The sequence below is a fragment of the Macaca thibetana genome, chromosome X (genome assembly GCF_024542745.1).
Source record: "Macaca thibetana thibetana isolate TM-01 chromosome X, ASM2454274v1, whole genome shotgun sequence".
NCBI classification, from domain to species: Eukaryota; Metazoa; Chordata; class Mammalia; order Primates; family Cercopithecidae; genus Macaca; species Macaca thibetana.
In genome coordinates, this window is record NC_065598.1 from 47,855,645 (window position 1) to 47,870,660 (window position 15,016).

General features: G+C 44.7%; 1 protein-coding gene across 1 annotated transcript; it reads left to right on the forward strand.

The window, feature by feature from the left end:
* Window positions 1-3,226: 3,226 nt before the first annotated feature.
* Window positions 3,227-14,234, forward strand: LOC126945640 (putative protein SSX8). The gene is made up of 8 exons (XM_050775735.1): window positions 3,227-3,286; window positions 5,224-5,312; window positions 5,783-5,897; window positions 6,582-6,677; window positions 8,519-8,568; window positions 10,541-10,676; window positions 13,058-13,162; window positions 13,626-14,234. The coding sequence occupies exons 2-7, from the start codon at window positions 5,244-5,246 to the stop codon at window positions 13,156-13,158; spliced, it is 567 nt and encodes a 188-aa protein (XP_050631692.1). The 5' UTR covers window positions 3,227-3,286; window positions 5,224-5,243; the 3' UTR covers window positions 13,159-13,162; window positions 13,626-14,234.
* Window positions 14,235-15,016: the final 782 nt, after the last annotated feature.

Sequence of the window (15,016 nt, forward strand, 5' to 3'; positions counted from 1 at the left end):
GTGAATCACTATGACATACATTCTGAGAGGAGGGCTATGGGACCAGAGGGGAGAGCTTCAAGCTACAGAGGATTTTTCTGAGTCCTTGAAACCAAATGGAATTTGTCCTGCTAGATTTCAAAATGGTTGGAAGCAGCGACTCCTTCCTTTCTTCCATTTTCTCCCATTTGAAATGGAAACATCTATAACTATTATCCTACACCTGTCCCACCACTGTATTTTTGGAACAGATAACTTGTTTTCTAGTGTCACGAATTCACAGCAGGAGAATTTTGCCCCAGGATGTTTCATAACCAGAGTCTCATCCATATCTGTTTTAGATGAGGAGACTTGGTACTTCTGAACTGATCTTATTTGGATAAGATGTCAGACTTCTGCGAATGTTGCATGGTTTGAGACATTTGAGGATTTGGGGATGGGGTGCATGTATTTTGCACGTGGAAGAGATGTAAATCCTCGGGGGCCAGAGGGCAGGCTGTGGTAGACGGAACAATGCCCCTCCAAAAGATAGCCACATAGTAACCCCTGGAACCTGTGAGTGTTAACTTACAACAAAAAAAGTGATTATGTTGGTCAAGTGTGGTGGCTCGCACCTGTAATCCCAGCACTTTGGGAGGCTGAGGCCGGTGGGTCACGAGGTCAGGAGTTCAAGACCAGCCTGGCCAAGATGGTGAAACCCTGTCTCTACTAAAAATACAAAAATTAACTGAGCATGGTGGCAAGCACCTGTAATCCCAGCTACTCGGGAGGCTGAGGCAGAGAATTGCTTGAACCCAGGAGGCAGAAGTTGTAGTGAGCTGAGATCACACCTCTGCACGCCAGCCTGGGTGACATAGTGAGACCCCGTCTCAAAAAAAAAAAAAGAAAGAAAAACGTAATTGTGTTAAAGATCCTGAGATGGGGAGATTCTCCTGGATTATCTGGGTGGGCCCTAAATGTAACATTGAATGTCCTTATCAGATTGAGGTAGGGAGATCTGACACAGGGAGAAGAGAAGAAGGCAGTATGACTGCCATGATTTGAAAGTTCCCACCAAAACTTGTGTTGAAATGTAATTGCCATTGTAACAATATTAAGAGGTGGGGCTGTGAGGAAGTGATTAAGGCCATTATCAAAAGATTGGATTAGTTATCACGAGACTGGGCTTGTTATAAAAGGGAGTTTAGCCACATTTTCTCTGTCTGTCTCCTGCACTTGCTTTTGTCTTTCATTCTTCCATCATGGCACAACCTTTACCAGATGCCAATGCCATGCTCTTGGACTCCTAGCCTCTAGAACTGTACACTAAATAAACTTCCATCCTTTATAAATTACCCAATTTGTGGTATTCCGTTATAGTAACAGAAAACAAACAAAGGCAATGACCATGGAGATAGAGATTAGAGTGATGCAGCCATGCATTAGTCCATTCTCATGCTGCTATAAAGAACTGCCCGAGACTGGGTAATTTATAAAGGAAAGAGATTTAACTGACTCACAGTTCCACATGGCTGGGGAGGCCTCAGGAAACAATCATGGCCAAAGGTGAAGAGGAAGCAAATACTTTCTTCACATAGTGGCAGGAGACAGAAGTGCCAGCAGGGGAAATGCCAGACGCTTATAAAACCATCAGATCTCGTGAGAACTCACTGTCACAAGAAGAGCAAGGGGAAAACCTCCCCCACTGGGATTTTTAATCCGTGGGGATTACAATTTGAGATAAGATTATGGAAATTATTTTAATTAAAAATAAATAAATACATAAATAAAAGCACAGATTTTGGACTCAGTTCAACTTCTGGGTGAATCCCAGCTGTGTCACCCACTGACCTTGAGCAGACTGCTTAATTCTCTGAGCCTCAGTCTCAACATCTGCACACTGGGGATGATAATAGTATTTAACTCAAGAGAAGGTTGTGAAAATTAATGGGAAGATGCACATAAAGGGCTTTGTGCTGGGCTCAAGGGCCATTGCCCTGTCCCTGCCCTAAGGGAGCTCCCTGTCATCCTGGGGGGATCTTAGAGAGATCAGGGCTGTACATGGAAAGCCTAGAGAGGAATGGGGACTTGTTGGAGGTGCTAGGGATGGGGGTAAGGGAGACTTCTTAGACAAATTGACTTATGAGCTCCCTGATGAATACAGTGGGCCCTAATTACATACTCTTTTTAATACTATTATTATAAATATTATTAATATCAATGGGTAAAATATATTTCTGGTTTTTTGGTCTTTTAGAAAAAAACATATATAGAAGTGAGTTTTTTTAGTTTAAATTTCTTTTTAAAAAAATTTTTTGTAGAGATGGGGGTATCACTATGTATCCCAGATTGTTCTGGAACTCCTGGCCTCAAGTGATCCGTCCACCTCCTGCCTCACCCTCTCAAAGTGTTGGGATTACAGGCATAAGCCACTGGGACTGACTCATTGAAATTTTTCTTTCTTTCTTTCTCTCTATCTCTCTCTCTCTTTTTTGGACAATATCTTGCTCTGTGGCCCAGGTAGGCAGCAGTTGCCGAATCATGGCTCACTGCAACCTCGTACTCCTGGGCTCAAGCAATCTTCCTAACCCAGCCTCCTGAGTAACGGACTACAGGCACACCACCCCACCTCGCTAATTTTATTTTGTGTGTGTGTAGAGAAAAGAGGGTATCGCTCTGTTGCCCAGGCTGGGGTGCACTGGCGTGATCGTGGCTCACTGCAACCTCTGCCTCCCGGGTTCAAGCGATCCACCAGCTGTGGCCTCCCAAAGTGCTGGGATTACAAGAGTGAGCCACCGTGCCCGGCCCAAATTTCTTACGTTGGTAAAGAGTTCCTAGGAAAAATCCCATACATGAAAAAGTTAGAAACTGACAGGAAGGATTTGAGATGGCGACTTGCTTCGTATACACTGCTTATTAAAACTGGATAACAAATGCACCATAGGGGGTGGGGGGGGGGATAGGAAAAATGGAAAGGTAAAATCAGCCCATGCGTACTCTGATTTTGAAAGAATCTAAAGAGAAAATCAGAGCATGCGTACTCTGAACTTGGAGTAGCCAATCCCAGGGAATACTTTAGGCGGGAAAATCAGAGTCTCTGCCCTCGCTTTGAGAAGGTTCTGTCCCTGGAGCCTGGACTGAGAGACCCCACATCAGCTTGGCTTGTCCCGCCTACTGTTCTGACTTCTAATTGGCCAGATGGAGTTCACTGACTGCCCTGATTGGTCCATCATCCTGGGGCAGTGACATCACAGAATATTTTCTCCTCCTCCAGCCACACTTTGTCGCCAACTGCTGCCGACCTCGCCACCACTGCTTTGTCTCTGAGGTAGGTTCTCTTGAAGGGACACCCTAGATGGGCCAATGGGGGCAGATAGAAAAGGAGGAAGCCTCCGTAGGGGCCTCAAGTGCTTGGGCTTCCCAAAATCTTGAGGACTGAAAGACAACTAATGCCTTTCAGGGCGATCATCATGGAGGAGCCTCCCGCCTCGGCCTCGCGCCTACAGGCCTGTGCCATCCCACCCCTGGAAATATTTTTTCATTTTTGTATTTTAGTAGAGACGGGGATTCATTATGTCGGCCAGGCTGGCCTCGACTGCCTGGGCTCAAGTAATCCTCCCACCTCGGCCTCGGGACTACAGGCACGCACCACCCCGCCCTCACTAATAGTTTTTATTTTTCATTTTTTTTAGTAGAGACAGTTTCGCCATGTTGGCCAGGCTGGCCTCAACCGCCTGGGCTCAAGCAGTCCTCCCGCCTCGGCCTCGGGACTACAGGCAGGCAGCAACCTGCTCCCACTAATATTTTCTATTTTTCATTTTTTTAGTGCAGATGGTTTCGCTATGTTTGCCAGGCTGGCCTCGACCACCTGGGCTTAAGCAATCCTTCCACCTTGGCCCTAGGACTACAGAAGTACACGACCCTTCCCACCCTTTTGTTTGTTTGGTTGGTTTTAGTAGAAACCGGATTTCACTATGTTGGCCAGGCTGGCCTCAACCTCCTGGGCTCAGGCAATCCTTGCACCTTGGCCTCAGGACTACAGATGTGTGCCATTCCACCCCTGCTAGTTTGTTGTTGTTATTGTTGTTGTTCTTTTTAGTAGAGACGGGGTTTCGCTATGTTGGCCAGCCTGGGCTTGACCTCCTGGCCTCAAGCCATCCTCCCACCTCGGCCTCAGAACTACAGGCAGGAACCACCTCGCCCATGCTGTTTTTTTTTTGTTGTTGTTATTGTTATTAGTAGAAGTGGGGTTTTGCTATGTTAGCCAGGCTGGCCTCGACTTCCTGGGCTCAAGAGATCTCTTGCCTCAGCCTCGGGACTACAGGTGAGCACTACCCTGCCCCCACCAATACTTTTTATTTTATTTTATTTTTTTACTAGAGGGTTTTGCTAGGTTGGCTAGGCTGGTATCGACCTTGTGGGCTCAAGCGATCTGCCCCCCTTGGCCAGCCAAGGTGCTGAGATGTTACAGGCCTGTGCCACCACCCCCAGCTAATTTTTTTGCGTTTTTTTTTTTTTTTTTTTTTTTTTGTAGAGATAGGGATTTTGCTATGTTTCCCAGGCTGATCTCAACCTCCTGGGCTCAAGCGATCTGCATGCCTCGGCCTCTCAAAATGCTGGGATTATAGCCATGAGCCACTGCGCCTGGCCGCTTGCTGCAACTTGAAATGCCCCACATTCTCTCTAAGGGATGGCGGGCTCTTGTAGTCTCGGAGATTCTAGCTCTCTTCCTTCTAAAAATTTACAGGTAACCCAGTAATAGCCTCTAAATCTGTTCATATTAGCGAAGGTCATTTCTCTTCAACGGAACAGAACCCCCCCCCCATCCCTCTGCCTGATCAGATCCATTACCAAAGAGACCGTGTTATCTCTGGGAGTCACTTCCCTTCCTTTATTGAATGAGTGGAGGCATCAGAATGCCCACACTCAATAAAATTACACAGTCACGTCGCTGCCTCCCCAACAAGGGTCTGTACATCTTTCAGGGTAAGCCTAGCTCCAGGGAAACTACTAACGACATTGGCTAACCCCCTCCCAAAGACTCAAGACTGCTTTGCCCATAGGAAACCTGTCATCCCAATCAATACTTCTCCCAGAAACTCCTGGCTCCCTGTTTTCATCCGACTACTCCCCATGTCCTTACTCAGGGACAGATAAGCTCCCAATGGAGAAAAGGAACAACTGATTCCAGGTGACTGAGTGTGGCCGGCCTTCACTGATTTCTCCCTCCACAGGACCAAAGGTCTCAGACTGTTTCTCTTGCAGGTCAGACTGCTCCTGGTGCCATGAATGGAGACAACGCCTTTGCAAAGAGACCGAGGGATAATGCTAAAACATCAAAGAAGAGAAGCAAGGTGAGGTGATCTGGAGGGGGCATAGCAGTGGTCCAGGGAACAGAGTAGGGTGACCAAATTTCTGAGGAGGGGAGGACAGAGGTACTGGGAACAAGGAGCAGGGTCTCTGGGGAGATCTGGACCCTTGGGAGCCTCCCACCCTCACTCTGTCATCACCTAGAATCCCTGGAGACAAGTCTGTGACCCTGCACTACATTTGGCGACTCTCAGTCCATTCTGGAAGGTGGGAAGAGAGCCAGCCAGCAGCATTAAAGCCCTACTGTGTGCCATGGGAGAAGCTAGGGTAGGTCCCCCATGGTCTCTGAGTTAGCCATGGCATCAACCAGGACAGCTTATCATCCCCACTTCCCAGATCCAGCACAAGGAAGCAGCTCCAACTGAATGGCAGACATGCCTAGCTGAGTCACTGCCAAAATTCCTTTCTTTCTTTCTTTCTTTCTTTCTTTCCTTTTTTTTTTTTTTTTTTGTAGGCCTTCGATGATATTGCCAAGTACTTCTCTAAGAAAGAGTGGGAAAAGATGAAATACTCGGAGAAAATCAGCTATGTGTACATGAAGAGAAACTATGAGGCCATGACTAAACTAGGTAACAGAAAGTTCTAGGAACAGACAAGTCTGGGGATACATGAGCATCACTTTTCCTGCCTAGGCTACTTCTTAGGCTGCAGAAAGCACCCCACATTTTCCTTTTGTGAAGGAAAAAATCGCAAGGCAGCTTCTGGGTGTTCTGCTCTTCTGTATCCTGTCAGGGCTGAGGGCAGGGACTGACCATGGTGGAGCTTGTACCTGGACCCTGCACTTTTCTCTCCCTTAGGCGTCTGTTCTGATGAACCCAACTGTCTCTGTGGCATCACAGCACATCTCCCACCCTACCTTCCTCCTCTCGGCTTGGCTCTCTATCTCTCTCTCTCTTTCTCTTTTAATTTTTTTTTTTTTTTTTTTTTGAGCCAGACTCTCACTCTGTCACCTAGGCTAGAGTGTAGTAGTGCAATCATAGCTCAATGCAGCCTCGAACTCCTGGGCTTAAGCAATCCTTCTGCCCAGCCTATGGATTAGCTGAGCCTACAGGCACATGTCACCATGCCCAACTAATTTTATTTTATATTTTGTAGATATGGGAGTCTCTCTATGTTACCCAGGCTCATCTTGAACTCCTGGCCTCAAGCAATCCTCCCACCTCAGCCTCCCAAAGTGCTGGTACTACAGACATGAGCCACCATGTCAGGCCTAAGTTTGTGTCTTAAGGAATAAACATTTTGCTTCTTTCTAGGTTTCAATGCCACTCTCCCACCTTTCATGCATAATAAACAGGCCACAGACTTCCAGGGGAATGATTCTGATAATGACCGTAACCACAGGAATCAGGGTGAGTAGATGGGAAGTGGCTGGAAAGGTCTCCTGAAGCCCAATTGCTTTTCAACTCAGCTACTTGGGAAAGATCCTCTGGCATTTGTTCCCTCATACACATCTGAGTTGAGTGAAAAAAAAAAAATTGAATACAGAAAGTTAACTACAGAGGCCATTCATAAAATTCTTAAACATGCAAAACAGTAATATGTATTTTCATGGATAATAAGTTAATGGTAAATACATAAAAACATAAATGTGAATAAAAAGCCATCAAATTGAGGAGACTGGCTGTAAATGGAGAAGGAGGAGGGCAGGGATTGGTGAGTGCTGCACAGACAGCTTCAGCCGTGACTTGTTGATAGTGTGTTTTGTTTTGTTTTTGTTTTTGTTTTGGACTGGAGATTCTCTCTTGTCGCCCAGGCTGGAGTGCAGCGGCACAGTCTCAACCCACTACAACCTCTGCCTCCCAGGTTCAAGCGATTCTCCTGCCTCAACCTCCTGAGCAGCTGGGATTACAGGCGCCCGCCACCATGCCCACCTAATTTTTGTATTTTTAGTAGAGACAGGGTTTCACCATGTTGGCCAGGCTGGTCTCAAACTCCTGACCTCAGGTGATCCACCTGCCTCAGCCTCCAAAGTGCTGGGATTACAGCCGTGAACTACTGCACCCGGCCCGTTTATAGTGTTTCTAACATTCTGAATAAATAAATCAGATCTAACATAGTCATGGGGTAATGTTGAGATGGGACTGAACTCAACATTATTCCCCATACTTTTCTGTGTGTTTGAAATATTTCCTTTTTAAAGGACATGCTGTTCTTGCTAAACATTGTTAATGAATCAAAGGACAGTTAAGAAAATTTTAAAAGTGAAAAAAAAAAGAAAATGTTAAAAGTGTAGATCCGCCAGAAACTTCCAGAGATTGTTTCATTAACAGCATGTAGATACTGGATAAATATCTTAAGAGAGAGGGTGATGAACACATTGTGTAATAAAGAACACTGTTTCTCTGTACTTTATTAAAACCAAATAGTCTTCTCATTCCCAAACAACCCTAATTCTCCGTGATGAGCTTGGAAGTGAGTTTGAAAGAGTGATCCCTCATCCAACACAGAGAGCTTTCCCAATTGTCAGTGAGCAAAGATAACATAGGGTGAAAAAAAGACAGGTTCTTGGGTAGAGATCTTTGTACACTTCAGGACTATTAGGGGAACATATGTGTTTACTTGGTCTTCTGCTCTGACAATACAATCATAAGACAAGGTCAGAATGTCCAAACTGTCTCCAATAGACCTATTACTGCCCAAGTAAACAGGCCAGAATCTACCATCTCCCACATCACTATAAGAGATCTGAAAATCCAGTGCTTGAGCATCTGCCAAGTTTTTGACATTAAAGGAGTGTCTTTTTACTGAAAATATTTCAGAACCACAGGACTAAATCATCCATGGTTCATTACAAATTTAACAGCTTAATTGACATACTTATGGTATGTGCACTTCACCCATTTGAAGTGTACAGTGATTTTTAGTTGTTGCACATCTTGAGTGGATACAGTTCAGATTCCCAATCAATTTAATTATTTGGGAAAAAGTAAGATACGTAATGACATAAGATGAGACTGTGATGGGGTTTAACCCCCATTTGATAAACCATGAGATGGAAAATTCTGAATTGATGCCACAGATAAATGCACCAACCATGACTAAACATAATTCAGAAACAAATCTGAAATAACTCCTCAACAGTGAGTGGACTCATAACCCTCTGCTACAGAATGCCCTCATGTGACAGAAGTCTCTCTAGAGTTTGGAAATCTTTACCAACAAAGAAAAATTCTGATGTATTCTCTTTCAGTTGAACGTCCTCAGATGACTTTTGGCAAGCTCCAGAGAATCATCCCGAAGGTGAGTATCTCTCAAATCTAAAGGACTAGAGAACCTTTGTCCCTTCATGGATGTGAACACTGGTAACAGTGGGAGCATATCAAAAATGCCCTCATTGCCTCCTTCTCCCCATGTCTATCACAACACCTGATGTAGCATCAACGGCTTGATAATACTAAGAGTTGTGATCCTTAATACTTCTTTTGTTTTCATACTGTCGCCAGATACTTTTTTAAGCAGTTCACGTGGATTAATTAATTTAATCCATAAGAAGACCTCTATGACGTTTCTGTTATTATCTCCAAATAGTAATGAATCACACACCTCAGCTGTCGTCCATATAAAATCCATGTTGTTGGCACAAATCTTCTAAGTTCTCTGAGCTCCAGATTCCTGGTCCATGAAATGGAAGTAAAGAATCGTAGTTCGTGTTATAGATCATAATTATCAGCAAATTAATAATAAAATAAGGCTATCAGGGTACAGAGATGTTAAAGAATTTTCCTGAGGTGCAGTGGCAGTGGTACTCTAATCTAGAGCTCCAAGCCATTTAAAGCTCATTCACATTTGTATTTGTTTATGAAGTTCAGATGTTGCTCACTAGGGCTTTACCCCATAAGGCCTGCTGGTGCTTCCATTGAGACACCCACGCTCGCAACGGGAAGGAGCAGCTGGCCCCTCCTCTATTACCGAGGCCGCTCACTCACATGGCTTAGGAATCGCTTTGACTGTTGGCCCCTCCTTGAGCTCCTTGAGGGCCTTGTCTGTACCTGGGGCATCTGGGAAGCCCCAGTCCCAGCCCAGGGGATCCCTCAGAGGCCCCTGAATGAGTGATTCCAGAAGTGCAGATTCAACTCTGGTTTAGATGGTAAAGGCATCTGGGAGTTGGGTTGCCAGTGTGGAGAACGAATTCAAAGAAGGATCCAGAAAGGTATTCATTGTTATTATTATTACATTTGAACAATCTTTACAAGCTCAGAGAGGACTTTCCCTTAGTCTGTTTTACATGTATTATTTACTATTTCATAAGTGAGGAAGCTGAGTAAAAGGTAGCTTAAGGGCCAGGCATGGTGGCTCACGACTGTAATCCCAACACTTTAGGAGGCTGAGGTGGGCAGATCACGAGGTCAAGAGATTGAGACCATCCTGGCCAACATGGTGAAACCTCGTCTCTACTAAAAATATGAAACTTAGTGGGGCGTGGTAGCGTCTGCCTATAGTCCCAGCTACTCGGGAGGCTGAGGCAGGGGAATCGCTTGAACAGGGAGGGGGAGATTGCAGTGAGCTGAGATCGCACTACTGCACTCTAGCCTGGTGACACAGTGAGATTTTGTCCCCCTCCAAAAAAAGAAGAAAGCAGCTTAATATTGTTAGTCAGTAACACATCCCAGTGTAACCAGAACTGATATGGGCACCACCTCACTGAATTCCACATTCAGTGTTGGTGGCTTGGTAGGGTGTTATGCCATATCTGGTACTGCTTTGTTTGCTGCCTAGATTAATTACAGCAAATCATTTCTTTCCCTCTCCCTTCCCTGTATTCATCTCCCCGCAATACCTTTCCCAGCAGTGTTTTGTCCCCTCTCTTATGTTTTTACATTTACTCTCCCAGCAGCTGTCTACAAGCTTACATGGGATCCCTTATATCTTATAAAAGCTCTTCCTTTCGTAGACCTTGAGAATTCGTAGAATGCTATTTTTCTCCAAAGCTTCTGTGTACCACATTCTCAATGACATGGAGATTTCTGATGTTTGCACCAGTGTCAGTCTTAAAAGAGTGTGAAGATAAGCATTCTAGCCCTGGAAACCCCATTCATTTAGGCCATTCCTTTTGCTTCTGATCTCCCAGGTTTCTCTTATTTAGGTAAGTGTAACTCTGGCACCATTGTTGAGAACATTGATTAAGGTAATGCATGTGAAGACGCTTTGTAAGCTCAAAAGCACTATAGAAATGTGACTGATACTGTTTATCTGTGACCTTCACATTATAAAGATCATACCCAAGAAGCCAGCAGAGGAAGGAAATGATTCAAAGGGAGTGCCAGAAACATCTGACCCACAAAACGATGGGAAACAGCTGTGCCCCCCGGGAAACGCAAATACCTCTGAGAAGATTAACAAGAGATCTGGTAAGAGGAATCAATTCGGGAACAAGCCCTCTGGCTTCCCTGGCTATGTTCGGGTGTGTGGACTGAGTATGTGACATGGATCCCAGACAAACCTGGTCCAGGCTGGGCTGAGGAGCTCGCCCAGCTCCAAATGAGACATTAGACATGACTTCCAGAGACACAGACTGGAGTTGTCATCCATATTAAAAAAGCCATGTGACTTGGGGCAAGTCTTCCAAATTTTCTCAATTCCAGATTCCTAGTCCATAAGATAGAAATAAAGAATCATAGTTCATAAGTTGTTTGGAGGCGTTAAATTAAATCTAGAAGGCCTGATGACGTGAAAGGTGCTCAAGCAATTCTATCTGTGATTACCTGGGATCATATCTTACTCAGCTCAATGCCTGATACCCAATACAGGTGTACTTCAGAGATATTGTAGGTTCGGTTCCAGACTACTGCAATAAAGAGAGTCACACACATTGTTTTCCGTTTGTTTCACAGTGCATTAAGAACATTATGTTTACTCTATAGTGTACTCTACTATGTGCAATAGCGTTATGTGTAAAAATGTACATACCTTAATTTTAAAATAATTCATTGTTAAAAAGTGCTAACAATCTTCTGAGCCTTCATTGAGTCACAACTTTTTGCTGGTGGAGAGTTTTGCCTCGGTGTTGATGGCTGCTGGCTGATCAAGGTGGTGATTGCTGAAGGGTGGAGTGGCTGTGGCAGGTTCTTGAACACAATGAAATCTGCCACATCGATTAGCTCTCCCTTTCATGAAAGATTTCTCTGTAGTATGTGATGCTATTGGATAGCTTTTACCCACATTAGAACTTCCTTCAAAGCTGGAGTGAATCCTCTCTAGCTGTGAAAGTTTTAGATGGCATCTTCTTCCAATAAAAAGGCTATTTTATCTATATTGAAAATCTGTTGTTTAGTGTAGCCACCTTCAGCAGTGATCTTAGCTAGATCTTCTGTATAACTTGCTGCAGCTTCTCCATCAGGGTTTGCTGCTTCTCCTTGCACTTTTATGTTATGGAGACGACTTCTTTCCTTAAACCTCATGAACCAACCTCTGCTAGCTTCACACATTTCTTCTGCAGGTTCTTCACCTCTCTCAGCTTTCATGGACTTGAAGAGAGTTTGGGTGTTGCTCTGAATTAGACTTTGGCTTAAGGGAATGTTGTGGCTGGTTTCATCTTGTATCCTGATCACTCAAATTTCTCTATTTCAGCAGTAAGGCTGTTTTGCTTTCTTATTCTTCTATTCACTGGAGTGTTCGTATTATTATTTCCTTCAAGAACTTTTCCTTTGCAGTGTATACTATTATTTCCTTCAAGAACTTTTCATTTGCATACACAGCTTGGCTATTTGGTGCAAGAGGCCTAGCTTTCAGCCTGTCTTGGCTTTCAGCATGCCTTCCCCACTCAGCTTAGCCATTTCTGGCTTCTGATTTAAAGTGAGAGACATGCAACTCTTCCTTTCTTTGGAACACTTAGCAGCCATTGTAAGGTTGCTAATTGTCCTAATTTCAGTATTGCTGTGTCTCAGGGAATAGGTAAGCCCGAGAAAAGGAAGAGAGATGGGGAACAGCTCATCGCTGGAGCAGTCAGAACACACAACATTGATCGATTACGTTCGTCATCTTCTGTGGGCACAGTTCCTAGTACCCCCAAAACATTTATACACAACATCGTGACTATAGTCAATAATAACTTAATTGTACATTTTAAAATAACTAAAAGGGTGTAACTGGATTGTTTGTAACACAAGGATGACTGCTTGACAGGATGGATACCCTATTTTCCATGATGTGATTATTACGCATTGCATGCGTGTATCAAAACATCTCACATACCCCATAAGTATAAACACCTACTGTGTACCCACAAGAATAAAAAACAAAAATTATTTTAAAAGACTAAGAAACAAAAAAATAATTGCAGTAATAACATCAAAGCTCACTGATGACAGATCACCATAACAGATAGAATAATAATGGAAAAGTGTAAAATTGGTGAGAATTCCCCCCAGAAAATTGCAGTATCTGCGAAGCACTATAAAAACGATGTGCCATAAAACAAGGTATGCCTGTGTGCCCTTAGCAAATACGTGCAGAACGAAAGGAGGTATGGGTGAATGTTCCCGTAAGTGAAGATGTTGGGAATCTAAACCTCACAACGGAAGGAGCCAGAAGCTAAAACTTTAATTGGCATTTGGTGTGTATTGGTGTGGGTCTAAGGTCTCAGCCTCTCTAAGCCAGAGAATGTGAAAAACTGGATAAAGAAGGCCCATGGGCACTTGGGAGCATGGAGGCATCTCCTGTTTTTGAGAAAAAAGAGCCTAACACTCTCCAATCTACCCAACCCTCATCTTCCAACTCTTCTCCATCATAGGACCCAAAAGGGGGAAACATGCCTGGACCCACAGACTGCGTGAGAGAAAGCAGCTGGTGATTTATGAAGAGATCAGCGACCCTGAGGAAGATGACGAGTAACTCCGTAAGTGAACCTTCGGCTCATCCCCCACATCCCTGCAGATGTGCTATTCTGTTACGGTACCGGTATCCCATCTTGTCACTTGTTCCCCAAATCATTCCCTTCTCATAATTTTCTGGGGTACATCATTGAGGCTGAATGCTGAGATTTCCCATGCTCTTTCTACTCCCTATCCTGTATATCCAGTGATCCTTCCTACACAGGATGCTGTGGACTCCCAAACCCCACGTCAGCCCTGATATGTGGGCCACATCTTCCTTTAGCCTAGGAATGGATAAACCAGGTGAGGAAGTCACTGTGGCATGAGCGGATGGTTCTCTTCGAGGAACCGTGGAAGGTGTGTGCAGGTCCCGAGGTAGGGCAGAATCAGAGTGTGCAGGTTCTACAGGTCAGGAGAAGTTGAGATTGAGTTATTGGGAATTGGGAACTCACTGTCACTTACCTTCCTTCTCTCTTCTCGCCTTAGCCTCGGGGATATGACACATGCCCGTGATGAGAAGCAGAACGTGGTGACCTTTCACGAACATGGGCATGGCGGCGGACCCCTTATCATCAGCTGTATAGCAAGTGAAAGCAAGTGTTCACAACAGTGAAAAATTGAGTGTCATTTTTCTTAGTGTTCCAAGACTTCGATGTTAGCATTTCCATTGTATTTTCTTACAGTGTGCCATTCTGTTAGATACTAGCGTTTTCATTGCTGAGCAAGACATATTAAATGCATATTTCGGTTTGTGTATCTATGCACCTATCTCAGAAAGCAAGTATTGTCAGGTATTCTCTGCATAGAACAGCACTACCCTCCTTTCTCCCCAGATATGACTACTGAGGGCAGTTCTGAGTGTTTAATTTCAGATTTTTTCCTCTGCATTTACACATCACACACGCACATGCACACACACACACACACACACACACACACACACCAAGTACCAGTGAAAGCATCTCCCATCTGCTTTTCCCATTGCCATGCATCCCGGTCAAGCCCCCCTCACTGTGTTTCCTGTTCATCATGTACTTCCCTCATCCGATTTTCCTGTATCAGTCGCTGACAGTTAATAAACATTTGCAAACGTTCCCCAGTTGTTTGCTCCTCTCATTACTGTGCACACAGCTCTATGCACGTGTGTGAATATTTCTTTAGAAAAGATTCTTAGAAGTGGAATTGCTGCATCAAAGGAGTCATTTATTCAACAAAACCCTAATGAGTACTTACTCGTGCTGAGCGCTGTTCTAGGTGTTGGAGAGACATCAGGGAACAAGGCAGACAGATGTTCCTGACCACCATTCTAGAGGAGGATGTTTCCAGTTGTTGGCTGGTTTGTTTGTTTTTTCTAGGGATGGGGTCTTGCTCTCTCTAGGCTGGAGTGCAGTGGCATGATCATAGCTCAATGCCCCCTTGAACTCCTGGGCTCAAGCAATCCTCCCACCTTGGCCTCCTAAAGTGCTAGAATTCAGGCGTGAGCCACCGCGCCTGGCCTCTAGTTTTTATTTTGATAGAGACTATACACTTCAGTCCTGGAGCAGGATTCTGCAGCAGATGATTGGGCATCTTGGCCTTTGCGCTCTGAACGATTTTCGGGTTCAAAGCCTGGGACGGCCCATTTGGGAGTATGTGGGAGGAGACACAGATGAAATCATCATCTGGGGAATGTGGAGGAATGAGGAAGATATTTGCACGGTAGACCCTGTAATGGGCAGGGAATAGAAGAGTCCACTTAGTCTCCATGCAGGGGAGCAACGGTGGGAAATTCCCCTGGACAGAAGCATGAGACTGCCCATCAAGGGTCTCACCAACCAAGGGCCTGGAGGCTGGAGTGGGGACGATGGTTTGGGAATGGGACAGTTCTTTCTCACAGG

What these genes read in the sequence shown, in the direction of transcription:
- LOC126945640 (XM_050775735.1), top strand. Translation starts at nt 5,244, where the DNA reads ATGAATGGAGACAACGCCTTTGCAAAGAGACCGAGGGATAATGCTAAA. An exon ending in TGAGGCCATGACTAAACTAG is followed by an intron (nt 5,898 to 6,581) that starts GTAACAGAAAGT and finishes GCTTCTTTCTAG; the next exon opens with GTTTCAATGCCACTCTCCCA. An exon ending in CCGTAACCACAGGAATCAGG is followed by an intron (nt 6,678 to 8,518) that starts GTGAGTAGATGG and finishes ATTCTCTTTCAG; the next exon opens with TTGAACGTCCTCAGATGACT.